The sequence below is a fragment of the Pogona vitticeps genome, chromosome 3 (genome assembly GCF_051106095.1).
Source record: "Pogona vitticeps strain Pit_001003342236 chromosome 3, PviZW2.1, whole genome shotgun sequence".
NCBI lineage: Eukaryota > Metazoa > Chordata > Lepidosauria > Squamata > Agamidae > Pogona > Pogona vitticeps.
Genome location: NC_135785.1, coordinates 17,601,388 through 17,616,664, shown reverse-complemented (window position 1 = coordinate 17,616,664; position 15,277 = coordinate 17,601,388). Strand labels below are relative to the sequence as shown.

The 15,277-nt window shown below is 40.3% G+C and overlaps 1 protein-coding gene across 2 annotated transcripts in view; it reads left to right on the top strand.

The window, feature by feature from the left end:
• SAMD7 (sterile alpha motif domain containing 7) overlaps positions 1 to 14,379 on the top strand; it is a 30,108-nt gene extending 15,729 nt beyond the window's left edge. For both annotated transcript variants that reach the window (XM_020793838.3, XM_078389671.1), the window contains 5 exons: positions 843 to 921; positions 2,288 to 2,970; positions 4,874 to 4,995; positions 6,189 to 6,299; positions 10,894 to 14,379. In XM_020793838.3, coding sequence (XP_020649497.2) covers positions 843 to 921; positions 2,288 to 2,970; positions 4,874 to 4,995; positions 6,189 to 6,299; positions 10,894 to 11,166 — 1,268 coding nt within the window. In that variant the 3' untranslated portion in view covers positions 11,167 to 14,379. The remainder of the gene's footprint in view (positions 1 to 842; positions 922 to 2,287; positions 2,971 to 4,873; positions 4,996 to 6,188; positions 6,300 to 10,893) is intronic.
• The last annotated feature ends 898 nt before the right edge of the window (positions 14,380 to 15,277 follow it).

The following is a 15,277-nucleotide window of genomic DNA, read 5'->3' as shown; positions in this document are numbered from 1 at the left end:
GGGGTTTGGACTCAGTAGCCTCAAAGGCCACTTCCAACTCTGCTATGTTTTTGTACACTACAGCTTTCAAAATGCTTGCACTGAGACTCTACAAATATGGTCTTTTACAGCTACAATCCAAGCTCTTTTACGTAAAGTAAATTCAGAATGGCATGTCTACAAATGAAGCACTGTGGCAGCCATTTGTCATATTAATTTATTTCAGCATTCTTCAAAGAAAAATAAGTGCATTCAGGAAGTGTGCTCACATCAATTAATATAACACAAAAAACACGAAAATGCAAATATTAGCCAAAACTTTGCACGAGAACATGTACAGTACATGGAGAAAGGTGCACACAGAAATATGCATTAATTTTTTAAAACTCTTAAAAATTTGATGAGTTGTAAATCATTACACACACATTTCACACACACAATTAATGGATTCAAACATCCAAACCCTTCAAAACTATCACGCAAGCAATGCACAAAATTGATGGGAGGTGATAAGCCTTATCCAAAATTGATGTAATTGGAATTGTAACTATCAAAACTATCATTATGAGAATGGCTCAAAACTTTAACGAAACATTGGTAAGAAACTGTTTTTAACAAATTTTTCTGAACTCAGGTAGTAGGAATAATAAAATAATAATAGTTTTAAAGATTTTTTAAATTGTAATCCTATACAGAACTGACTTGGATACAGGCCTCAGTGAATGAAATGAGATTTACTTCTGAGGAGACTTGACTAGGGCAGTTTCTCCTTCATTTATTTTGGGTGCCTGAGTCCACATAAACATGGGAGAATAATTTAACTAACAAACCTTTAATTCTTCTTCTTCTTCCAATATATTTAGGATATAGTTTTATCCAACCAGAATCTATGGAAGCTGTAACCAGAAGGCAGGAATTGGTTCAGAAACAAAATATTGCCAGGTAAATTGAGCACAATATGTTACATCTGAGTACTAACTGCAGTTGAAGTACTGAGACAAACGCCTCTCTTTGTTTCCTTAATACATTTTGTTTGCTTTTCTTTTGAAAAGAACCAACACATTAGGTACCTATAACTTAGCCAAAACTACGTAATGTGATTAGTTATTTGGAAATGAAATTTCCCCCTCATATTTCAGAGTAGACCTACTTTCAGACCAAACATGGAGGTTGCATATGTGGGTTTCAGTCATTTTCAGATACGGTGGAGAGATGGCCACGGTAGCCATTTGTCCTACTTTACAGATGACAGTCCTCTGATTGATGGACTGCTTGGCCCAAGTCTGGCTCAAAGATAAAACTGCAAGAAAGCAGTGCACACATCTTGAAGCTTCCTGTCAACAGCATTTGGACAGCAGGTTAAACAGACACATACAGGTCATACGTATTTGTCCCACCTATGGTGAGATGTTTAATATTTTTACTAATAAAAAATGTTGATCTTTACATAAAAATTAGCATACACACATTTTATGTCAACCTGTTTGCTCTTTTGCTTTCTTTTTCGGTACATACGAGGGTTTTTCCCCCTTTCGGCACAAGTGGCCACCTTCGCAGGTGCATTACAAAGCTCACAAGCACTAGGAACATAGTTAAGTTGTCTTACGTAGAATCAGGTTATTGATTCTTTTGTATCAGAAGTGGTCACATGTGTCCTGTGGGCTGGTTGTGGTTCTGCCTGATTTTGTAGTCACCCAAAAATCATGTCATCCCAAGTAATTTTTTCCCAAAAGAGAGAGAGAATTCCATTTTTCAAAGCAGACTTTCTGTTTTTCCACCATTTTGTTTGAAACACAACCAATGTTTTTAGGAAACCAGAAAAAGATGTCTAGTTATTTCCATTTCGTGGACAAGTCCACAAAAGCTCAAATTAAAATATAGCAGTTAGTCTTTAACATATCACCATGTTTTTGTCTTCTTTATTTTTGTTTTGCTTTTGCCTGATCAGTTAGCACACGCTAACACATCAATATCTTCTAAAACAATCACTATTTCCAGTGTCAGGATGGACAAATATGGCCACTCACCACATCCACCTCTGTGGGGGGGGAGGGGGGAGAGAGAGAGAATGGGAAAATGTGTGTGGCTTTCTCACGATTCACCACAAACGTGGAAAGTTACCCATGAGTGAACCTCTCTCACACAGCCATCCATTCCAAGATTTTAAATGGATATCTTTCTCAGGATAACCTGCTGGTGTACAAAACTGGAACTTTGGTGTGTAAATCTCTTGGTCAGTGACCCAGCTATAGCTTAGTCCTTTTGTAACAAGCTGTTTCTCTTTGCTTCTGTCATGATTCTTATGCAGGATGGAGCTGGAGATGAGTGCCATTTTTCAGCAGAAAGAAATAGAAAAAGCTCATCGCAAAGGACTGTTAGGACTGGAAGGTCCTTTACTTTACCACGGCATCCCTCCTAGCCCAGTTGCTTTCCGTGGGAGACATAGGATACCTGAGGGTCATCTTCCTAATGACTTGTATGTCCATCGAACCACCCTTGATGAGCTCCATGGTAACACCATGCTGATGACCACCAGCCCCTACCCACAGATCAGCACTCTGCAAAGGGAGCGAAGTCGCCGCCCAGGCCGGAGAGCCGGTAATCACAAATCTGCCGACTGTGCTATCAACGGGGTCAAAAGCCAAGCCGAGGATAAGAACACGGAGCCTGCTTCTGTGACTGCTGATGAAGAGAAGGAGGACAAAAAAGAAGTGGAGGTGGAGATGCTGAGCAAACACGAACCAAGCAAACTCCATGCAGAGCCTTCTGCTGTGGTGGCCCAAACCAGCAAGGACTATGAGCATGGCTTGAGAAAAGACTCCAGCACCCATGAAATGCCCAGTGAAGCAAATGGCTGTAGCAATGGGAATGAGAAAGATCCCAGCAATTCTTGCCCAGCTTTTGAAGAAAAGTACGTGTATCCTTCAGCTTTTGCCTTCTCAGCTCTCCCGTACAGCTTCCCCATACCCAGCAACCCATTGCTGCCTTCAGGTAAGTTCAAGGTGGAGATGAGTAGTAATAGTCATTGCCTGTATACCCCACCCGATAGACAAAAAGGGCCCCAAAGGACTTTACAATACTGTTAATTGGACAGATTTTGCTTTCAGGTCTATAATTTAAACAGTAAGTCATGATCTAGAAATAGTAAGAGATATTGAAAGATATATGATACCTTTGAGAGGCTTTGGCTGATAGAGACCTTTCTGGACTTGAGTGGATATCACTACCAGCCAACAATGTCCTCTCTACCTCAGATTCTTCTTTCCTGTTTTTTTAAAAGTTAGCCAAAATTCTATCCATGTTAGCAATGGAGTCTGTCAGAAGTGGACAGTTAGAGTGACCTGTTTTGTCAGCTATATAACCAGTTAATCAGTAATAAAGCTAATTAACCAGTTTAGCTCAGTGGTGTAACGTTATCATTTTTTACACAATGTGATATTTGTGTTTTTTTAATGAAGAATTAATTAAAGCAAATTAATGGAAAACTGTTCTTCTCTCTCGTTACAAGAGGCTCTGAATGAATGTATTGAGATAATAAGTACCAGTTGGAGTAAACTAACAAATAAAGGTGGGTCTACTGTAGCTCAAACTGCTAGTAAGCATGATCCAAGACCAAGGATCTGGAGTTCAGCAGTTTCTGCTGGTTACAGGTTCCTACGCCCAGTTTAAGACTTTGGGTTCTGAATGCACCCTATTTCTTCATGAAGCACAATGCCTTGGGTTCTTTGCATGGCAGTTTGCTGTTCTTAGCATTATGTAAAGAGGAGGCCCTCTGTTTTTCTTAAATCTCCTTTGAAAAATATAAATTATGTATCTTTTCATAACAATTTCCCAATTTGAAGAGACCCTTGTTCAGCAGGCCGAGGCAAAGAGGCAGTCCTGAAACCAGCCCAATCAGGGAGCTGGACAGGGGACAGACTGTATTTGTCTTCAGTGTGGAAGGGATTGTCACTCTCGAATTGGCCTTTTCCCCCACACTAGACATTGTTCCAAGTCCTCCATACAGAGCACGTTAGCATAGTCTCTTGAGACTGAAGGATGCCTACAAGATTTCATAACACAGTTACAGTGGGTGGGTAGGTAAGGTGCAGTCTCTGTAGATTCAGCGGGGGGGAAATAGGAGAAAGAGCAGTCGCAAACAAAAATTGCTTCTGCACAAAAATTCTGCAACCTCAGAAAGGCAGGATTTGACAGCCATAGCATAATTGTTTTAAAGCATAACAGTCTAGAAGCTTGCTGGTCAAAAAATTACTGGGGAAACCAAATTCTGTGCCAGCTAGAGATTTCATGGCGAAATCATATACATGGAGTCACAGAGGATGAGCAATGTCACTACAGAGTTGTCCTGGGCTCAAGGTGCACATTGTATCAAAGCGATGTGAAGCAAATCTCAACCTCCACTTTAGTCTTCTAAGCACTGCCAGATAATGGGTTCTGCTGCAGGTGGGAATCTGAAAGTCTGGCAGGGGCGAAAGAAGCAGTTAAGTCTTTCTCCTTAATTATCTGAAGGGTTGCTTAACTACCAAAGGCTTCCCTGAGAATTTCACCTGAGTGGATGTTGTGTCTTTAAAATGTACTTGTTTTTAAAGGCTTTTTAAAATGGCTTGATTTTTTTTAAATAATCTGTTTTAAAATTGTTCTACACTTGGTTTATTTATTTTACAGTTAGACTCCTTGAGACACATATTTTTTGTCAGAAATATAAAGATGTAATAAATGAACACATAAACACACATTACACTGCATTAATCTGGCCATGAGCACATATGTAGATTCTGCATTTGTTCATCAGGGTCAAAAACATATATTTGCTTCTTCACCAGTCATGAAATGGAGAATTATTATTTTTATATACAGCATATATATACAGATATATATATTTAAATTCCTATAGCTACTTCCAGCCTGATTCTAAATGGAGAAGACATCTCTTCCATTGAAGATATTTGCAAGTGGTCTGTCGAAGATGTGTACAATTTTATCATCAGCCTTCCAGCGTGTTCAGACTATGCCCAGGTAGTCACAAGTATATGGAAATCAATCATAAGTATTAAGCATTTGTTGAATGTCTGAAATGTTGTATTGAAAGAAAGCTTTACAGGTAACATGGGCTGCCAGGAAGACAAATAAATAATCTAGGGCAATCAAGTCTGAAATCTCCCTGTAAGCAAAAATGACTAACCTGAGGTTATCGTACTTTGGACATATCATAAGAAAAGACGACTCATGAGACAATAATGCTGGGAAAAAGAGAAATGCAATAGGAAAACGAAGAAGAACAAATTATTAAATTGATTCAATGATGTGTTAACATGTTATTTTTAAAGTGACAAATATTGTAATACTTTCTCTCCCATTTGATGAGGACAGTATTGAATATAATCCTAACAAGTCAGTTCTAACACATTAGCCAAAATCCTGTTGTTCAGCTTGACCCACATAATGGGAATAATATCATTCTCAGTGTCATAGTGCTACTTCTTTAATAAGGTTTAACCAGTAGCACTCAGGCACAAATGAGAAGTCATGCTCATTCTATAAATAGAAAAAAAGATGTCTTTAATAAGTTATGATCTGCTGAGGACTACAACATCATTACTGTTATATTGGCAACATTCTACAGTCTCTGTGGTTCCTTAGTTTGCTCCCAAATAGAGCTACTTGGCATTGCTCACCTTGATGAAACCCTGTGATGTACACAGTGGGTTGTGACAGTACAAACAATGGCAGAGGAACCTCCCTCCTTTGTGTTCCTCTTTTCACAATTTTTAAAAATACTCCTATGTGACACAGCACTATTTCAGATATAAGAGAAGATCCATGCAAGGGTGATGTGTTGCTGTAGTGCTATGCTGCTTACAAAAAAATGAATCCCCAAAAAAGGAAAATTACGGTGGCCCACTGAACGACAGTCGCAAGGAAAGGCAGGGAAAGTCATGGGGAAGAGGCATCAGTAATTGAAAGGGGGAGAAATTGGACCAATCTGAAGTGCTATCTCGGTCCTTCTCACAGGAGAAGAAATGTCTCCCACGTGAATGGAAGGATCACTCAAGTGTGAGATAAAATAGATTATACTGAAGATAACAGCCTTTTAAACATGACCCAGATTATTCCTCCAACTACTGTATTTGTGACCTTATTTTTTGCCTTGTTTGCAGCAACATACAATATAGGTTTAGTTTTAACCAACCTTTTCTTCTTTTTATAAGATATTTAAAGATCATGCCATTGATGGAGAAACTTTACCACTGCTCACAGAAGAACATCTGTTGGACACAATGGGATTAAAACTCGGACCTGCATTAAAGATACGGTCTCAGGTAGAGCGAACAGATATAGTGTAATTCAAATTAATGAAGGAATGGAGGTTATATGATGAAAATATTTGTTTAGATTTAATTAACTTTATCATTTGTGTGTGCTTGTGTTTAATCACAGATCCACCTTTAGAGTAAAATGTATGCCTGGACTCTTAACAAGTGACAGTACATAAACCAGTGTTTCTCAATTTTTTTTTAAGTCATGACCCTCTTTTATAATCACCAAGGAAACTGTGACCCACTTGCAACATTGACATAAAAAGGCATTTTAATGGGGTAAAGAAAACACATTAAAATAGTTTTCCCTCCCAGAATATAATTCTAACCTAATATATTAATAAAGGTAAAGGTAAATGTTCCCCTTGACAATTTTAGTCCAGTCATGTTCGACTCTAGGGGGCGGTGCTCATCCCCGTTTCCAAGCCATAGAGCCAGCGTTTTGTCCGAAGACAATCTTCCGTGGTCACATGGCCAGTGCGACTTAGACACGGAACACTGTTACCTTCCCACCAAGGTGGTCCCTATTTATCTACTTGCATTTGCATGCTTTCGAACCGCTAGGTTGGCAGGAGCTGGGACAAAGCAACGGGAGCTCACTCCGTCGCGTGGATTCGATCTTACGACTGCTTGGTCTTCTGACCCTGCAGCACAGGCTTCTGTGGTTTAGCCCACAGCGCTACCACATCCCTCAATATATTAATATTAATGTAATAATATATAATTATGGGAAGGGATGTAAATCTGCTTCTACCAGATGAAATTTGAAAAGAAAAATGTCTGTACACATTGAGCTTAATTTACTTTTTGGGGTTTAAAAACAATTCTCCTTTCATGTCCCCTCTCCCTCAAAAAAGCTGCTTCAGTGAAGATCTCTCCCCCCTCAAGTGCAAATAAACACCTTCCCCATGGTCCCTCATTCTCCCCTCCCTGGTTCTCCTTCCTCACCTTTTTGTTACAGTCTTACCTTTAATTAATGGAAGAAATGTCTGAAGAAATTAATTTTGATCCATAAATGTTCACACTGTTGTTAGTCATGACAATATTTTGTCCTTGTTCCCTCCTTTCCCCCAACTGATTTTATCAAGTTAATGATTTAAGCGAGGGGTCCCCAACCCCTGGTCCATGAGCTTCCTTGAATTGTGCCCCAGTGCCGGTCCGTGGGCTTCCTTGAACTGGGCCGCAGACACGGATCTCTGCCCCCCCCCCGCATGCATGCACAGTGGGCGTTTTGCACTTGCGTAGGGACGTGTTGTTCTTGTGGAGGGACACGTCACGCTTGTGGTGGGGTGTGTCACACTTGCGCGCATGTGCACGAGCATGACACACCCACCCACAAGGGTGACACACCTACCCATGAGTGCAGGGGGTGCCCCTGCCCCCCCCACGCATGGAGCCCGCATACCCCAACTATTCCATGGTCCCAAAAAGTTTGGGGACCACTGATTTAAGCTAATACTTCTCAACACTTGACTTCATAATGAAATCATTATTTGAAGAGCAAACCAATTTCCTTTCCTCAGCCATACTGCAGCAGCAATGTGTTTCTAACTAGCATGAAAATGGGATAAAGGTAAAGGTTCCCCTTGACAAATTGTCCAGTCGTGTCCGACTCTAGGAGGTGGTGCTCATCCCTGTTTCCAAGCCGTAGAGCCAACATTTGTAGACAGTTTCTGTGCTCACATGGCCAACGCGACCAGACACGGAACACTGTTACCTTCCCACCTATTCATATTTTTAAATGCTTTCAAACTGCTACGTTGGCAGGAGCTGGGACAAGTGACAGGAGCTCATTCTGTCGTGTGGATTTGAACTGCTGATCTTACGAACTTGCAGCCACAGGGTTTGCAGTTTAACGCGCAACGCAACCACATCCCATATGAAAATGGGATACCTTCATATAATTAATGTAGAGTACAAGATACTTAATTTGTCTTGTTGCAGGAGCAAAGATGGAAGTTAAATGCAACATAGAAAATTCTAGAGATTGTTTCTTCATTGAAGGGTCATTCCTGTTGGCCCTGCTGGATGGGGATTCTAGGATTTCGAGTAAAAAAAAACCCAATGTTCTTAAACTTTTGGTAAAGATTTCTACCAACTACCAACATGAAATTAACCAAACTCCAGGAGGCAGTGGAAGACAGGAGGGCCTGGTGTGCTCTGGTCCATGGGGTCATGAAGAGTCGGACACGACTAAACAACTAAACAACAACAACAAAGATCTCTACCAAATCAAGAATAATTCCAGAAAAATACATTGCTAAATAATGCCAATATTTGAAAATGGTAAAATAATGAAAGGTTCCCATGATGTACCTGAAGAAACTCACTGTGGAGTATTTTCAGATTACCACCTCTCCAAATTTTAGCAATACTGAAAATTTAGGTTTTAAGTCTTTCCTCAAAATATTTCCAGAGCAGGGAAAAACATTGCCTCAGTAAGGCTTCTACAGTCATATTAAACATATTATAAACATACAATACAGTATGTTTAAACATATATCGCCCCACTTCTCTTCTTCTAAGCAACCATTTATTACCCATACTGTAAATGTCTAGTTAGCCTAACTTTAGCTTAGAATTAGCTCACCCACAAAGCATCTCTCAAGAAACAATAAGGTAGTATATGCTTTGGAAACATTCTCTGCTGACTAGCCAGACACAAGTCTGAAGAACATGCATAACCTTGCTGAGCTCACAAAGGAAGTAAAAAAACCACCTAAGATAAGGGCTAGGTCAGCATTAGAAGGCAAAGGATACATTACTGTATGCATTTGTATTCTCAAAGGGCTACAATTGTCCAAACGTGATCAGGGCAGACCCAAGGACACTGTTTTAGGCAACATTAACTATTTCAAAGGTTATATGTAGCTTCATGTAACATTAGCAAGGATGCTTTTAAGAAGACCCAGAACTTGACGTTCTGGGAGTGAGAGCATCACTTATTCCATTGTTTTGGTAAGATTTCTATAAAGTATGTATGAATCTCTGTAGCCTTTGAGCTGCTTGTATTAGTCACTGACAGACAGCACTCCTTTTTCTTTCTTTCTTTCCAATAAACCTCTTACCCATATTTGCAAATTACTTGCATGTGTGGGTTTTTTTCCAACTGCTTTTCTCTTTTTTCAGGCTCTTGCTAGAGAAATCAAGAACCTTAAAATTAAAACCTAGTTTTCCATTTACAAAAAAAGTAAGCTAAGAGCTTCTGGATAGCTCAGTGGTTTAGGTATTTAGCTGTGGAGCCCGAGGTTGGGAGTTCGATTCTCCACTGTGCCTCCTTGGCAGGGTCCGGACTCGTTGATCCCAAGGGTCTCTTCTAGCTTTGTAGTTCTAAGATGATGATGATGATGAATTCACTAACATGTCAGGCAAAAACAAACCAAAAAATTATAAAAAGAAGACAACATTGTGGCACCTTAAAGACTGTTATATTTTATTGTGAACTTTCATGGACAGGTCCACTTCTTCAGACTCATCTTCATACTTCCGACTAATTCACTATATTAGCAAACTCTGCTTTCTGCTTAATCGCTTGAATATGACTGAACCACCTTTCAAAGCCGGAAACAGAATCTCAAGATAAATACATTTATTTATGTAGTTTAAATTAATATAATGAAAGCAGCAGCTTCTCTGTTTCCTTTGCTCCTCTCCAAACCAGCAGAAGATTGCTCCCCATAGCCTCAATTTTTTTTCTGAATAGCCTTTTAAAATATGTTTTTAAAATGAATAAAAATCTATTTTTATTTTATCAGACTCCAAACAATTAAGATTTAGTTCCATCAGTCCTACCTGATTTCGCATTAACATTTTTCAGTCAGAATCATCAGCGCATGTCATGCTTTTAAACAACATTCCTTCTCCATCTTAATCTTCATCTAATCCTTACTGCTCTACAGTTCATCTGTCACTTCCTCTCTTTAGCCTTATATGATTAGACCCATCAGCAGTACCAGTCTTGGTAGCTTGGAATATGATCAACAGAAATACTTGGAATATGATCAGCAAAAATACAGACAGTGGACAGGCCTGCCTGCCTTCTTTTCCTAAAAACTTCAGCAAAAGCTACACAGATTTGGAATGGTGGTGTTTGCAACAGTAGTGGTGAAACTGAAGATCAGCTTTGCTCCAATGAAATAACTTGATCCTGTAGAACCACGAAGAGTCGGACACGACTAAACGACAAAACAACAACAATGACGTAGAACCAGAAGGATTAAGTACCTTTCTCCTCTATAGATAATGTGCTATCATATTTATATGAATCAAATCTTGGAAATAGTACTTTTGGAGGATGTTCTTTCAAAATCCATCAGCAAGCATGGTAAACAGTCCTCAAAAGTAGACTTTTCCATGTCATCATGAAAAGTATCAGGATGTCAACATATTAACACAGTGGTTCCCAACCTCTGGTAACCCAGTTTTTCTTGGACTGCAACTCCCAGAAATCCCAGCACAGCACAGCAGGTGGTGAAGGTTTCTGGGAATTGCAGTCTAAGAACACCTGTGTTATTCTAGGTTGGGAACCAGTGTAGTAAAGTATCTTATCAACATTGCTTTTAAAGATAATTACTGTAATTTCTTTTTTGTTCTCAAGGTATCTCGGCGTCTGGGCAATGCATTCTGCATGATGAATCTTCCTTTGTCCATGCCGACTCCATCTGCTACAAGCAAACGCCCTGAACCTCCCTCAGATATGGCATCTCCTCTTAACTGCAACAATGCTGGCGATGCTCTAGCCAGTCCTTCTTCTCAGGATCCCGAAATTTCAAGAACAGTTGAGCAAGTCATGGCAGAAAGCAGGGAAAATTTGTCAGATGTCTCCGGAGCTCAGGCAGATTTCCAGATGATCAACTATCAGAAAAACTGAGAGAACTAGCATAAAATAAGTCATCAGTGGACATCTAAAGCATTTGTGACATGTGGAAATATCGAATAACCTGTGTTCAGTACAGTTTATTAAATTATTTATTTTTTAGAAAGAACAAATGTTTATGAATAAGTACAGTTTTAAATATGAATATGTTGGGCATTATCCTGTTCAGGAAACATGCAGAGGAAAGGCAATTGCACAAGTGCTCCCCTTTGTATTCCTGGTCTTGTGCTAGTTGCAAAACCATTTGCGTTTATAGGAGTGGCTTTGATGGGGGAATACTTACATATTGTCATTTTGCTCCAAAGAGTCTACTGGCCATTAAAAGACAGAAGTGAGAGATAGCAAATTGGGATCTACTGATACAATTTTGTGTAATATATTGCAGATTACCTGTAATATATTGCAGGTAAAATTTCAAGGGGAAAGAAAAGCTGATTTTATAATCCAATAGTTCCCAATCTAGTTAACCAGGTGTTCTTGAACTGCAATTCCAAGAAGCCTTCACCACCAGCTGTGCTGTTTCTGGGATTTGCATTCCGAGAATACCTTGGTTACCCAAGGTTGGGAACCACTGGTCTAATCCATAAAAATGGCCAGAATCCTATTATCTTGCGGTTTACATTGCTAAGTCTGATGTATTTGACTACATGATATACTGATGATTGCAAACCATACCAGTTTTTTTTTATGGTCATTCAGACCTTTTGCTCCACCTTCAAGGCGTATTTCATTTCTAAGTAATTGTGCTTGCATTGCATCTTTAGGTTTCCAGCATGTGTGATCACCTGCATTGGTCTAGAGTGACAGCTGTGGGTGTGTCCCAGAGTGCAGTTGACAATGAGTGGGGTGTGGCATGGCAGTGAACAGCAGGAACACCTTATCCTCTTTTGTTGTTTCTGTTGCCAATATTTTTTTAATTCAAAATTACTGTTGCCAACTTCAGCACTATGACAAGTAAGCATTGTACTCCCTATGTTGTAAATAAATTGTTTATAGGGTCTATTTCACTCAGGCCCACACCACTCCCTCCTGAGAAGCCCTCGGCCCCTTTTGCAATGTAGCCCAGCTCTGCAGGAAGGTGCGCACCAGCTCCGCCAGCTTCAGGAGGGTCAACACTGAGATGTGCACTTCTTCGAGGCCACTGCTGTGATGGAAGCCATGGGCAAACAGGGCAGAGCAGCCCCTGGAAACCAGGTGCCCCTGGATGAGGAATCCTGCTGGAGCTGGGAGGTGATGGAAACAAGCGCAATTGTTTCTGCCTCAACAGCTGATCAGGTATAGTCAGCAGCTCCCTCTAAAGGTTTTACTTTCGAACTTGCTTTTTTTTTTCATCATATAATTTGAAATCTGGGAACAGCACAGCATGGTAACTGTTCCTGCACATGAAGGCTATTGATAGTACCAGAAACTCTATGAATGGGTCTGCAGCATAATTCAAATAGCATCCACTCCACTTCACTTTAGAGTCTTCTCAGTTATTACATGGCGAAGCCTTCCAGTAGGGCTCTATGTTATGAGCTAGATAGCTGGACTGTTCAACAGGCTAGCACACCTTTCCATCAGTCATCTATTTCACCATAGGCCAGCAGTTGGACAAAATGCAATGTAGTGCACATCAGTACAGAATAGAGAGGGGGGAACCTCGTATTTGTATAACAAATACCCCCCACAGGTGCAGATAACGAGGGTCCAGCCCCCTGGGGCCAGACTGACTACTCACAATTGTGCCACTGCTGCAGGCTCCAGACTCCCTTCCTATTGTTCCGGAGCGCATGATCGATTAGCCACTCCTGGCAGAAGGCAGGATAATGAGCCTCTCGGCCAGGTCGAAGAGTGGCTAATCCATCGCAAGCTTCAGAGTGATAGGAAGGAAGACCAGAGTCTGCGGCAGCGGCAGAATCTTGAGTTATCTCCACCTGTGGGGGGATATTCGTATTCGTCTATGAAAACCCCCATCTCTAGTACAGAAGCATCTGCATGTAAAAAAAAAACCATACTGACCAAAATCCTATGATGGATTTACACAGACATAATGTGGAACACAGAAGTCACTGTGGCAAATTGCTGCTGGGAAACAAGTTGCCCCTTGCATTCCTAATTGCATGACTTGGTGCACAACTAGGAATGCAGGCAGTGACTTACATAATTTACACAAATATACTTTCGCTGATATAAATTTAGGATAGGATTCTGGCCACTGCACAGATAAGGTTCAAGACAGCCTTAACAGACTAATGAATGTGCCCCCCCTCAAAAAAAAACCAATATGACTTCTAACATAAATATTTTTAAAGATTTATATTTATATGTGAAAAATCAGATGCACAAATATAGGACTGGTGATTTTTAAGTAAAAACGATCTAGAGGTCATAGTAGACCACAAGCTAAAAATGAATCAACAGTGGGATGCAGTAGCAAAATTAAGTGAATGCAACTAAGCTGTGTCAGCAGAAGTATAGTATCCAGATTATGGGAAGTAACATTATCACTCTATTATGTGTTGGTCAGACCTCATCTTGTATACTTCATTCTGTTCAGAACACTACAACTTGAAAAGGGTATTAACAAGCTGGAAATTATCTGGAGTAGGACAACCAAGACAATAAAACAATCTGGACACCGAGCCCTGGAAAACTGTTTAGGGAATTGGGTGTGTTTTGTGTGGAAAAGAGAAAGTATACAAGTAGTACAATAGGCATCCTTAAATATTTGAAGGACTGTGTCACGTCCAACCAATATCCTTTGTTTATTTTCCCCAAACACAAGTCCACCCTCTGGATGTGTTTCCTCAATTCATGCTGCCACCAAGTATTATTTACTCAATACTGAATAGATATATTTTAGACACGTGCTACCAATACACAGGTTTATTGATCTTATATTTGTTATGGAAATCACAGGAGTAAATCACAGATGTTTAGGATTATTCATTAAATATCATTTGAGTTCACGTTGGTTTGTATGTGTTTTTATTCACTTTTACAATATTCTTTGACTATCTGTTTATTCTTTATACTTTTGAACTCTTTCCTATTCTCTCTAGCATTCCAACTTTCCAATCTCTGTCTTAACTTTCTCAATTCAGTCTCCTAACCCTCTCTTTTCATTCCCTATCTCACCTCTTTTCTCCAACTGTCCCTCTAACCTAACTACAGTGGTGCCTCGCTTAACGGCATTAATTCATTCCAGCGAAATCGCTGTAGAGCGAAAACGTCGTAAAGCAAAATAAAAAAGCCCACTGAAGCGCACTGAAAACCGTTCAATGCGTTCCAATGGGCTGAAAAACTCACAGTCCAACGAAGATCCTCCATAGGAGTGGCCATTTTCGGTGCCTGTAGAGCAAGGAATCCGTCCAAAAACACAGCGGGGACCAATTTTGAGCACCCGGCGGCCATTTTGAAAACCCGATAATCAGCTGTTTTGATCGTCGTAATGCGAAGAATCGGTTCCCAAAGCAGGGAACCGATCTTCACAAAGCGAAAAAAAACATTTAAACGTTGTGAAGCGGATTCATCGTTATACGGGGTAATCGTTAAGCGGGGCACGGCTGTAACTAACTGTCTTCCTTGGTTCTACCCCTCCTGTCCTCTCATAGGCTCCTGCCTTTGAGCTCCCCATGATGGATAGGCGTGACGTGGGGCATTCCACCACAGACTGTCTCATTGAAGATGGCACAAATTTGTTTTCTTGGACTCCAGAGAGTACAACCTGAAGCAAGGATTCAAATTATAAGAAAGGAAATTTCGACTAAACATTAGGAAGAACTTCTTGAAAGTTGACAGCTGCTCAACAGTGGGATGGACTGCTTTGGAAGGTGGTGGACTTTCCGACGCTGCAAGTTTTTAAACAAAGGTTGGATGGCCATCTGCCAGGAATGCTTTAGCAGTAGCTTTCCTGTTTCCCCAGGACTTTGTTTGTCTGCCTTTGTGTCAGAAGCACTATAGTACTACAGTATTAATAAAATATAAAAATAAATAATAATTGTGAGCCATTAAGGCAGCTATGATTTATGGCATTTTTTCCAGAGTTTACTAGATAGAGAGTACTCAGAAATGGTTTATTATTCCCTTCTTCTGGGGGTGCCCTGTGCAGCTTGCCCAGGAC